General features: G+C 45.0%; 1 protein-coding gene across 1 annotated transcript; it reads left to right on the forward strand.

The window, feature by feature from the left end:
• Window positions 1-903: 903 nt before the first annotated feature.
• Window positions 904-2,995, forward strand: CCDC185 (coiled-coil domain containing 185). Its single transcript, XM_033198367.1, has one exon. It carries the CDS (start codon window positions 1,001-1,003, stop codon window positions 2,870-2,872), a length of 1,872 nt encoding a protein of 623 aa, XP_033054258.1. The 5' UTR covers window positions 904-1,000; the 3' UTR covers window positions 2,873-2,995.
• The last annotated feature ends 10,280 nt before the right edge of the window (window positions 2,996-13,275 follow it).

The following is a 13,275-nucleotide window of genomic DNA, read 5'->3' on the forward strand; positions in this document are numbered from 1 at the left end:
CGTCATTTCGTCTGACCCTCACAACAGTCCTGCAACGCTGGTATGATGAGGCCCGGCTTCCCACTCCATCTTGCTGGAACTGGAGGTCGTGGAAACTTAAGGAATTTGCCCAAGAGCCCATGAGTGAAGAGTGGTAGAGGAGATTCAAATTCTTTTTCTCTACCAGATCCAGTGCTTTTCCCATTAGCCAAGGGTGCCTCAACAAGGAACAAGAATCCCACAAAATTCGAGGAAAAGGGGGAAAAACGTGATTTCAACATGGTGTTCACTGATGCTATTTCAGAAGTGTGCACGCAGCATTCATATTTTGACAAAAGCAGTAATTACCATATTAGAAAATAGAGTCGTCTTCTTCCTTTTCTAAAAATCTTTAAAAGTTAACATTAAAGCATACTTTGGGCTTGCTAATTTAAAACGGCAAATGGATGGTGTCGCGTATTAATGTGCGTCCACAGCCGCTCTATTTGACCACGTTGCGGAGGTACACACGTGCAGGACGGTGATTCTGAAGCTGAGGGTATCTCCTCCCTGAAACTTTACCTCGGCCCTTCTCCCCACCCCTTTTATTCTGAGGGTGACGCCTTCACCCGGGCTCTCTTAAAATCCTGCTGTTTGTGAGCAAATGTGAGTTCAAATTTCTCCCTGAAACACTGGTGGGGGGTCACTATGCACCCTCATCTTTAAATGTCATCCTGATTTCCTACATATTCCCTCCTCCAACCTGCAACCCCCTTCTCCCCCACCCGACCACCACCACCACCCCCATCCCCAGCCTCCTGTCCTTCCCATTCCAGGTGCTCCGGGTGCTAGCAAAGCTGGGGTGGGCGGCGCCGGGCAAGGGCTGAAGACTGCGGGGACCCAGCTGCCAGGCGCATTGTGAAGTGGCGGGAGCGTCACAGGCGATCCCGACTTCGGGACCGGGGGGCGGGGCGGGTGTCTGCAGCGTCCTCTGGAGGTCTCAGACCCCTTGCGCAGACTCTGCGCGTGCCCAGAGGGAGGGATGGCAGACTTCAGCCACTTCTCCCAGCCGCCCTACCGGGACCTCTGGGAACCCCCGCGGCCCGGCGGAGACCGAGAGTCCACGCAGCGGCTGGGCGGGCAGAGGTCCGGAGCCGACTCCCCAGCGTGCTCCCGGGCCGAGACTACGGGTGCGGAGAGCCAAGCTGGGGCGTGCTGGCTGCACCCGCACTGTTCGTTCACGCCGCGGCCTCACAGGCGCGGGTGCTCAGACTCACCGCGGGGCAGCCGAAGCCTGAGCGATGTGGCCCGCAGGCCCCTGGATCGCTCCAGGAAGCACGGGCTCCGCAGCAGGCGCCTGGAAGATGCCTGGGGAGAGACAGGAACCAAGCCCCGCCCGGCTTGGCAGCCGCAGACCCAGCTGCCACCCCAGCGGCCGCAGCCATGCCCGCATTACCCACTGGCCCAGGGAGACTCGCCCCCGCCTTACTCCGGAGGAGCTGGCACTCCCCTGAGTGGCACATTCAGGGTAGAAAAGGCACAGGGTGGAGACCAGTGGGCAGTGCCGCTCGGCAGACATCTAGGTCGCTGGTCCCCTTCATCAGTTCCCTCGGAGCGGTCTTCTGTGCCCTCGCAAAAGTTCAGGAGGCACTCAGCCTGCGTGTGCGCCCAAAAGAGAGACAGCAGCGACCAGGTTGAGTCATTAGCCAGCCGGGACTCCCAGCCCTCGGCCTCTAGCAAAGAGATGCGGCGCCCCCACACCCAGGTCCTGAAGAGCAAGCTGGAAGAGGCAGTGGTGTCCTCCCAGGACCAGCAGATTGTGGCCCTCGTGTTGACCCGTCTCAAGAAGGCCCAGAGGATGCGGGAGCTGCAGCAGCAGGCGGCTGAGGTCTGGGAGGAGCTGAAGCGCTCGGATCAGAAGGTCCAGATGACCCTGGAGCGGGAACGCCGGCTGCTGCTGCAGCAGAGCCAGGAGCAGTGGCAGGAGAAGGAGCAGCGCAAGACCCTCCAAAGCCCTGAGCAGCGCTGCCGGCGGCGGGACAGCCAGAGGAAGAACATGCCCATGGGGGAAAGCCGGTGGAAGGAGCAAACAGAGGACCAGGAAAGCCCGCGCCAGGAGAAGCTGGAGAAGGCGCGCGCCCAGGCAGAGCACCGAAAGCAGTGCCAGGTGCGGCGCCTGCGGGAGCAGGAGAAGATGCTACGGAACCTCCGAGAGCAACACACCCTGCAGCTACAGAGGAGGCTGGTGGAGGCCTGTCGCAAGAGGCATCTGCATGCCGTGGAGGGACAGAAGAAGGTCCAGGACACCAACCTGAGCTCTCTCATCAATTACCAGGCCCGGAAGGTCCTCATGGACTGCCAGGCCAAGGCTGAGGAGCTCCTTAGGCAGCTGTCCCTGGAACAAAGTTTCCAGCGGTCCCAAGAGATACACCAGGGCCGGATGAAGGAGCGGCACCGCGAGCTGAGGGAGAAGGCCCAGAAGGAGGAAGAGCAGTTGCAGCAGGCCAGGTGGCGTGCAGGGGAGTCAGAGGAGCAGAGGAAGATGCGCAAAAGGATTCTGGTGGAGCTGGCAGATGAGAAGATCCGACAGGCCAGGAATCACGTGCACAAGACCACTAGGGACAAGGTGCAGCACCTCCGGGAGCTCAGCCACCTGAGGGAGAAAAACCACCACATCCTGAAACTGAAAGCCGAGAAGGAGGAAAAGTGCCACATTGACGGCATCAAGGAGGCCATTAAGAAAAAGGAGCAGAGGGTGCGGCACATTACCCAAGGGAAAGACCCAAACTTCCAGGAGTTCCAGAAGCTCCCTCAGGCCTCCAGGAGAGAGGAGAGAGCGCCTCCCAACAGCTGCCTTGATCAGATAGTACTAGAGGCCCAGCTCCGTGCCTGTCAGCAGAACAGGGATTACTGAGAACCAAGGACGCCTGACTTACAGCGCCAGCCAGAAGGAGATGTGGCAATGTGATTCCTTTTGTAATCTGATTATAATTGAACATTGATTTTTATAAAAGCATATAAAATAGCTGCAAGTTCCTCTCATGAACTGGTTTATTGATTCACTTGGATAGTTTAGAGGGTCGGGGAGAAAATTTTGGGAATTTCTATGAAAATGACTTGGCTTTGTGAATTTCGATTTGAATACAAAATATTCATTTAGCTCTCAAGTAATCTGAGAAACACACAACAGGCACATTTTGGAGACACCAGAGAAAAACCTATAATTAGGGATACAGTTCTGTGACATGTCTTAAGTCTTTTCCTGTCCCAGAACTTATGAAAGGGTGAAGTATAAAGTATCCATCATAAGAAATCTCCAAGACAAAAAGAAATTTTAAAAAGGGTGAAGTGGGAGGATTCCTGTGAACGAGTAGATTTGGGAACCCTGCATACTATATCTTCTCTTGGGAGTTCATAATGCACTTTAAAATTTTAAAGACATGCAGTAAAGAAACTTAATGTTTAATGCCCCCCACCCCTTTTTTTTCTCAGATAATTTTATGGAATTGATGTTCTGTGAAACATTTTTGAAAATGGCAGTCTATAGTTCTTATCTGATTATGAACTTCTTTGGCCTTCCCTCCCTGTATTGATAGGAAGTATTTATAATTCCATCAGCACTATTTCTTGACTGTTCCACCACAGCCACGCCATCTGATATAGTTTGGCTGTGTCCCCACCCAAATCTCATCTTGAGCTATATAGCTCCCATAATTCCCACGTGTTGTAGGAGAGGCCTTGGGAGATAATTGAATCATGGGGGTGGGGGTTTCCCCCATACTGTTCTGATGATAGTGAATAAGTCTAAAGAGATCTGATTGTTTCAATAGGGGAAACCCTTTTCACTTGATTCTCATTCTCTCTTGTCTTTCACCTTCCACCATGATTGTAAGGCCTCCCTAGCCACATGGAATGAGTCCATTAAATCTCTTTTTCTGTATAAATTACCCACTCTTGGGTATGTGTTTATCAGCAGCGTGAAAACAGACTAATACATCTTCTAAGAGCTCATTGGAATCTATTTGGTCTGCTTCTTTTTTTGGTCAGTCCTATCCAGTCTTACAGAATAAAATTCTACTGGAATCCTTCTCTTCTCCTCTATTTCTCCTCTGTCTCTTTTGAAGGAGGTATGTGATGTCATTCTGTCTACCCACATTGTGTCTAATTAACCTAACCAGGCCCTGAGTCAATGACTAAGCATGACTCAGTAATATGACATTTTAAAAATAAGGAGCCAAAAGTTAAATAGAAATTAACCCATCATATCTCAGAGTCTTTATTGAACTCTCTAAATGTTTTCTTTAAAAAGCCCCTAGTGTCACATTAGAGACAGAGAGAGAGAGAGAGAGAAATAGAATAAGCTCCATTGGGAGATTTATATCTTATTAGTAATTCTAAAACAACATTAAAGGTAACCTGACAAAGGATTTTGTGCAAAGGTCAGTTTGAGGTCCACTTTCTTGGCTCTTATCATGGAAACCAGGCCCTCTTCCCCATTCCATTTTCTTCCCTTGCCCCAGATCACTTCTGCCTGGTATCCCCAAAGAGGCCTACGGTAGGACCCTTATTCTTCTCCTCAAAAATGTTCAGGGATAGCTGCCTTGCTCAAAATGGAAGGGCTCACATATCGTCCCTAGTTTCCAACCTTATTCTCTTACCCTTGCCCAAGTTAATCCTCTGTTCAAGCCAAATGCCATGTGCAACCCAAGTATTCAAGAGTAATGCTTAAGACATTTCAGACAGACTTTGTTATGAATCCTAGCTCTTCCTCTTGATACAGTTGTGTGAAGCTGGAGAAGTTACCTTTTTGAGCCTGTTTTCTTGTTTGTAAAATGGAAAATAATTCGCACTTCAAAGGCAGGTTGCAAAGGACGATTAAAAACTACTCCACGTAAAGTGTTCGGCGCAGTGCCCAGAACCTGATACATACCCTGTAGTTAAACACTGTGGGGTGTTTTGGTTAATAACCCTGACCTTGCACCTGTGTCAGTTCCATTCTCCCTACTTTGGTGCCTTTTCTCCAGCTACCCCCTTCCACCATATCCATGCCTGGGTTTTCTCCGCTTAGTTCACATTCTATCTCTTCCCTGGCTGTGCCATCTTGACATCACTCTTCACTGACAAACTGCATGGCCCATGGAGTACTTAGCAGTTACCGCTTGTATGGCATACCTATTTTGCAATCCACATCTTGGCTTCCTAACTAACCTACATGCTACTTGAAGCCAGGATCAGTGTCTTAGACTTCTTTATACTGTACTTAACATGGTGTTCAATACATAGTCAAAATAAAGGCCATAAAACAGGATGTTTTGACTTCACCTCTATAACCCATGCGTTTTTCCCGAATGTTCTTTGCTTTTTGCTCCAAGAAATAAATACAGACTTGTATTTTTTCCAATTCATTCTGAATATTACTGGTAGAACTAATCTATACAAAATGAATTTAACAGAAATGGAGTAGACTTACTTTTTCTTATTTTTCCCTTAAGTACAACCAAAAGCCCTCAACATCATATATAAAACAAACATGAGAACACTGAAAGGTGGAGAGATGACAGACCAGCTAGGGACCTCAGGACCCAAGGAGCCACACAGTGGTAAATTTCCTGGGCTTTTTTTTTTTTTTTTTTGCCTCATATATCCCAGACCAGGAGCCAAAGAAAGGAATAACCCCAAGATACCAAGTGCAGACAAAAAAGCCCCAACACAAATCAGCTCTTTCCAGTCAAAGGACCAACAAAGGGCAGTCTAACAAGAAAAATAATTCAGACAATAACCACTTTACTCCAACAAACTCCACCCTTACCCATGCCAGCAAAGACTGAGGGAGGAACCTAGACTTTTACCCTCACAAACTGAAACAAGGAGTTCCCTCTTCCTGCCCTAGCAATGCCAGCAGAGACCACAGGGGAGCCCAGACTTTCAACCACTGCCTCCCCAGGCATCTCTCCACACCTCCACGCTAGATGGTGTCAAAGGAAGATGAGTGGAATTAGGACTTCTATCAGCATCCAGCAGGAACAAGGTTGAATACCCCTTTTTTGGCCCCCAACCCCTGCCACCCTGTAAAGGCCACATAGGAAGAAGTAATGAGGCATTCCTACACCCCCCAGCCAGGGAGGTATCGGTAGAGGCCTGAAGGGAAGCCAAGACTCCCACCCCCACCAGCAGTAATAAAAGTACACACACACACACCTCAGGTGACAATGGAAGTTGAGTAGGGGCCTGGATTTCTGTCCCCAGCTGGTAGCAATAAGGCAGTGGTCCCCTTTCTCTTCTGGAGTGGTGTCAAAGGAAGCCAGATAAAACAGAAGGTTTAAATAAGTTCTAGTCTTATAATACTCAAGATGTCTAGGTTTCAACTGAGAATCACGCTTTATACCAAGAATCAAGGATACTTCAAACTGAATGAAAAGATAATCAATAGATGCCAACATGAGAACAAATGTTAGACTTACCTTAAAAAGAATTTAAAGCCACCATAATAAAAATGTCTCAACAAGCAATTGTGAACACATTGAAACAAACAAAAAAGAAAATTTCTGCAAATAGATAGAAAGTCTCAGCAAATAAAAAAGAAGTATAAAGAACACTGAAATGAAAATTTTAGAACTGGCAAATACAATAACAAAAATCAAAAGCTCAGTGGATGGACTCAACAACTGAATAAAGGAAAAAAGGAGAGAATCCATGAACTGGAAGACAGAACAATAAAAGTTACCCAAACAGAGAAACAAAATGTATTGGGAAAATAATGAGTAGAGTCTTATGGGCCTATGTGACTATAACAAAAGATCTAACATTCATGGTATGGGAATCCAGGAGAAAGGTACAATAAGGAGAAGGCTGGAAAAGTACTCAAGGAAACAATGGCTGAAAACTTTTCAAATGTGATAAAGTATGAAATGATAAACCCATAGAAATCCATAAGATACAACATAAACTTCTAAAACTAAAGACAAAGAAATTATTGATCAAGAGAGTGAGAAAATAAGCCATAAACTGAGAGAATATTTGCAAAAGAGTGATTATATTAAAATTAAATAAAGTGAGGGGCGGAGCAAGATGGCCGAATAGGAACAGCTCCAGTCTCCAACTCCCAGCGCGAGTAACACAGAAGACCGGTGATTTCTGCATTTTCAACTGAGGTACTGGGGTCATCTCTCTAGGGAGTGCCGGACAATCGGTGCTGGTCAGCTGCTGCAGCCTGACCAGCGTGAGCTGAAGCAGGGCGAGGCATCGCCTCACCTGGAAGCGCAAGGGGGAAGGAAATCCGTTTTCCTAGCCAGGGGAACTGAGACACATAACACCTGGAAAATCGCGTAACTCCCACCCCAATACTGCGCTTTAAGGAAACAGGCACACCAGGAGAATATATCCCACACCTGGCCGGAGGGTCCCACGCCCACGGAGCCTCCCTCACTGCTAACACAGCAGTCTGCAGCGATCTATCCGCAAGGTAGCAGCGAGGCTGGGGGAGGGGCGCCCGCCATTGCTGAGGCTTAAGTAGGTAAACAAAGCCGCTGGGAAGCTCGAACTGGGTGGAGCTCACAGCAGCTCAAGGAAACCTGCCTGTCTCTGTAGACTCCACCTCTGGGGACAGCCCACAGCTGAGGTCCAATAGGGAAAGCAGCGGGGGCGGTGCAGAGGCGAACGACTCTGTCTGACAGCTTTGGGGAGAGCCGTGGATCTCCCAATGCGGAGGTTGAGATCCGAGAACGGACAGACTGCCTGCTCAGGTGGGTCCCTGACCCCTGAGTAGCCTAGCTGGGAGACATCCCCCACTAGGGGCAGTCTGACACCCCACACCTCACAGGGTGGAGTCATCCCTGAGAGGAAACTTCCAAAGGAAGAATCAGACAGGTACACTCGCTGCTCAGCAATATTCTATCTTTGGCAACCTCTGCTGCTGATACCCAGGCAAACAGGGTCTGGAGTGGACCTCAAGCAATCTCCAACAGACCAACAGACAGTCCTTCTGACTGTCAGACGGAAAACTATCAAACAGGAAGGACACCTATACCAAAACCCCATCAGTACGTCACCATCATCAAAGACCAGAGACAGATAAAACCACAAAGATGGGGAAAAAGCAGGGCAGAAAAGCTGGAAATTCAAAAAATAAGAGCGCATCTCCCCCTGCAAAGGAGCGCAGCCCATCGCCAGCAACGGATCAAAGCTGGTCAGAGAATGACTTTGACGAGATGAGAGAAGAAGGCTTCAGTCCATCAAACTTCTCAGAGCTAAAGGAGGAATTACGTACCCAGCGCAAAGAAACTAAAAATCTTGAAAAAAAAGTGGAAGAATTGACAGCTAGACTAATTAATGCAGAGAAGATCATAAACGAAATGACAGAGATGAAAACCATGACACGAGAAATACGTGACAAATGCACAAGCTTCAGTAACCGACTCGATCAACTGGAAGAAAGAGTATCAGCGATTGAGGATCAAATGAATGAAATGAAGCGAGAAGAGAAACCAAAAGAAAAAAGAAGAAAAAGAAATGAACAAAGCCTGCAAGAAGTATGGGATTATGTAAAAAGACCAAATCTACGTCTGATTGGGGTGCCTGAAAGTGAGGGGGAAAATGGAACCAAGTTGGAAAACACTCTTCAGGATATCATCCAGGAGAACTTCCCCAACCTAGTAGGGCAGGCCAACATTCAAATTCAGGAAATACAGAGAACGCCACAAAGATACTCCTCCAGAAGAGCAACTCCAAGACACATAATTGCCAGATTCACCAAAGTTGAAATGAAGGAAAAAATCTTAAGGGCAGCCAGAGAGAAAGGTCGGGTTACCCACAAAGGGAAGCCCATCAGACTAACAGCAGATCTCTCGGCAGAAACTCTACAAGCCAGAAGAGAGTGGGGGCCAATATTCAACGTTCTTAAAGAAAAGAATTTTCAACCCAGAATTTCATATCCAGCCAAACTAAGTTTCATCAGTGAAGGAGAAATAAAATCCTTTACAGATAAGCAAATGCTTAGAGATTTTGTCACCACCAGGCCTGCCTTACAAGAGACCCTGAAGGAAGCCCTAAACATGGAAAGGAACAACCGGTACCAGCCATTGCAAAAACATGCCAAAATGTAAAGACCATCGAGGCTAGGAAGAAACTGCATCAACTAATGAGCAAAATAACCAGTTAATATCATAATGACAGGATCAAGTTCACACATAACAATATTAACCTTAAATGTAAATGGACTAAATGCTCCAATTAAAAGACACAGACTGGCAAACTGGATAAAGAGTCAAGACCCATCAGTCTGCTGTATTCAGGAGACCCATCTCACATGCAGAGACATACATAGGCTCAAAATAAAGGGATGGAGAAAGATCTACCAAGCAAATGGAGAACAAAAAAAAGCAGGGGTTGCAATCCTAGTCTCTGATAAAACAGACTTTAAACCATCAAAGATCAAAAGAGACAAAGAAGGCCATTACATAATGGTAAAGGGATCAATTCAACAGGAAGAGCTAACTCTCCTAAATATATATGCACCCAATACAGGAGCACCCAGATTCATAAAGCAAGTCCTTAGAGACCTACAAAGAGACTTAGACTCCCATACAATAATAATGGGAGATTTCAACACTCCACTGTCAACATTAGACAGATCAACGAGACAGAAAGTTAACAAGGATATCCAGGAATTGAACTCATCTCTGCACCAAGCGGACCTAATAGACATCTATAGAACTCTCCACCCCAAATCAACAGAATATACATTCTTCTCAGCACCACATCGCACTTATTCCAAAATTGACCACATAATGGAAGTAAAGCACTCCTCAGCAAATGTACAAGAACAGAAATTATAACAAACTGTCTCTCAGACCACAGTGCAATCAAACTAGAACTCAGGACTAAGAAACTCAATCAAAACCGCTCAACTACATGGAAACTGAACAACCTGCTCCTGAATGACTACTGGGTACATAACGAAATGAAAGCAGAAATAAAGATGTTCTTTGAAACCAATGAGAACAAAGATACAACATACCAGAATCTCTGGGACACATTTAAAGCAGTGTGTAGAGGGAAATTTATAGCACTAAATGCCCACAAGAGAAAGCAGGAAAGATCTAAAATTGACACTTTAACATCACAATTAAAAGAACTAGAGAGGCAAGAGCAAACACATTCAAAAGCTAGCAGAAGGCAAGAAATAACTAAGATCAGAGCAGAACTGAAGGAGATAGAGTCACAAAAAACCCTCCAAAAAATCAATGAATCCAGGAGTTGGTTTTTTGAAAAGATCAACAAAATTGACAGACCGCTAGCAAGACTAATAAAGAAGAAAAGAGAGAGGAATCAAATAGACGCAATAAAAAATGATAAAGGGGATATCACCACCGACCCCACAGAAATACAAACAACCATCAGAGAATACTATAAATGCCTCTACGCAAATCGACTAGAAAATCTAGAAGAAATGGATAATTTCCTGGACACTTACACTCTCCCAAGACTGAACCAGGAAGAAGTTGAATCCCTGAATAGACCAATAACAGGCTCTGAAATTGAGGCAACAATTAATAGCCTACCCACGAAAAAAAGTCCAGGACCAGATGGATTCACAGCTGAATTCTACCAGAGGTACAAGGAGGAGCTGGTACCATTCCTTCTGAAACTATTCCAATCAATAGAAAAAGAGGGAATCCTCCCTACCTCATTTTATGAGGCCAACATCATCCTGATACCAAAGCCTGGCAGAGACACAACAAAAAAAGAGAATTTTAGACCAATATCCCTGATGAACATCGATGCAAAAATCTCAATAAAATACTGGCAAACCGGATTCAGCAGCACATCAAAAAGCTTATCCACCATGATCAAGTGGGCTTCATCCCTGGGATGCAAGGCTGGTTCAACATTTGCAAATCAATAAACGTAATCCAGCATATAAACAGAACCAAAGACAAGAACCACATGATTATCTCAATAGATGCAGAAAAGGCTTTTGACAAAATTCAACAGCCCTTTATGCTAAAAACGCTCAATAAATTCGGTATTGATGGAACGTACCTCAAAATAATAAGAGCTATTTATGACAAACCCACAGCTAATATCATACTGAATGGGCAAAAACTGGAAAAATTCCCTTTGAAAACTGGCACAAGACAGGGATGCCCTCTCTCACCACTCCTATTCAACATAGTGTTGGAAGTTCTGGCTAGGGCAATCAGGCAAGAGAAAGAAATCAAGGGTATCCAGTTAGGAAAAGAAGAAGTCAAATTGTCCCTGTTTGCAGATGACATGATTGTATATTTAGAAAAACCCATCGTCTCAGCCCAAAATCTCCTTAAGCTGATAAGCAACTTCAGCAAAGTCTCAGGATACAAAATTAATGTGCAAAAATCACAAGCATTCTTATACACCAGTAACAGACAAGCAGAGAGCCAAATCAGGAATGAACTTCCATTCACAATTGCTTCAAAGAGAATAAAATACCTAGGAATCCAGCTTACAAGGGATGTAAGGACCTCTTCAAGGAGAACTACAACCACTGCTCAGTGAAATCAAAGAGGACACAAACAAATGGAAGAACATACCATGCTCATGGATAGGAAGAATCAATATCGTGAAAATGGCCATACTGCCCAAGGTTATTTATAGATTCAATGCCATCCCCATCAAGCTACCAATGAGTTTCTTCACAGAATTGGAAAAAACTGCTTTAAAGTTCATATGGAACCAAAAAAGAGCCCGCATTGCCAAGACAATCCTAAGTCAAAAGGACAAAGCTGGAGGCGTCACGCTACCTGACTTCAAACTATACTACAAGGCTACAGTAACCAAAACAGCATGGTACTGGTACCACAACAGAGAAATAGACCAGTGGAACAGAACAGAGTCCTCAGAAATAATACCACACATCTACAGCCATCTGATCTTTGACAAACCTGACAAAAACAAGAAATGGGGAAAGGATTCCCTATTTAATAAATGGTGCTGGGAAAATTGGCTAGCCACAAGTAGAAAGCTGAAACTGGATCCTTTCCTTACCCCTTATACGAAAATTAATTCAAGATGGATTAGAGACTTAAATGTTAGACCTAATACCATAAAAACCCTAGAAGAAAATCTAGGTAGTACCATTCAGGACATAGGCATGGGCAAGGACTTCATGTCTAAAACACCAAAAGCAACGGCAGCAAAAGCCAAAATTGACATATGGGATCTCATTAAACTAAAGAGCTTTTGCACAGCAAAAGAAACTACCATCAGAGTGAACAGGCAACCTACAGAATGGGAGAAAATTTTTGCAACCTACTCATCTGACAAAGGGCTAATATCCAGAATCTACAAAGAACTCAAACAAATATACAAGAAAAAAACAAACAACCCCATCAAAAAGTGGGGAAAGGATATGAACAGACATTTCTCAAAAGAAGACATCCATACAGCCAACAGACACATGAAAAAATGCTCGTCATCACTCGCCATCAGAGAAATGCAAATCAAAACCACAATGAGATACCATCTCACACCAGTTAGAATGGCAATCATTAAGAAGTCAGGAAACAATAGATGTTGGAGAGGATGTGGAGAAATAGGAACACTTTTACACTGTTGGTGGGATTGTAAACTAGTTCAACCATTATGGAAAACAGTATGGCGATTCCTCAAGGATCTAGAACTAGATGTACCATATGACCCAGCCATCCCACTACTGGGTATATACCCAAAGGATTATAAATTACTCTACTACAAAGACACATGCACACGTATGTTTATTGCGGCACTATTCACAATAGCAAAGACTTGGAATCAACCCAAATGTCCATCTGTGACAGACTGGATTAAGAAAATGTGGCACATATACACCATGGAATACTATGCAGCCATCAAAAGGATGAGTTTGCGTCCTTTGTAGGGACATGGATGCAGCTGGAAACCATCATTCTTAGCAAACTATCACAAGAAGAGAAACCAAACACCGCATGTTCTCACTCATAGGTGGGAACTGAACAATGAGATCACTTGGACTCGGGAAGGGGAACATCACACACTGGGGCCTATCATGGGGAGGGGGGAGGAGGGAGGGATTGCATTGGGGAGTTATACATGATATAAACGTTATGCACATGTACCCTAGAACTTAAAGTATAATAAAAAATAAAAAATAAAAAAATTAAAAAAATAAAATAAAATAAAATAAAATTAAATAAAGTATACTTCAGAGCAAAGAAAACTACCAGAAACAGACAGGAATATTGTAAATGTATAATAGGGTCAATCCACCAAGAAGACATAGCAATTCTAGACGTGTATCCAACAACAGAGCTACAAAACATGTGA

The sequence above is a fragment of the Trachypithecus francoisi genome, unplaced genomic scaffold, assembly GCF_009764315.1.
Source record: "Trachypithecus francoisi isolate TF-2019V2 unplaced genomic scaffold, Tfra_2.0 Lachesis_group5, whole genome shotgun sequence".
NCBI classification, from domain to species: domain Eukaryota; kingdom Metazoa; phylum Chordata; class Mammalia; order Primates; family Cercopithecidae; genus Trachypithecus; species Trachypithecus francoisi.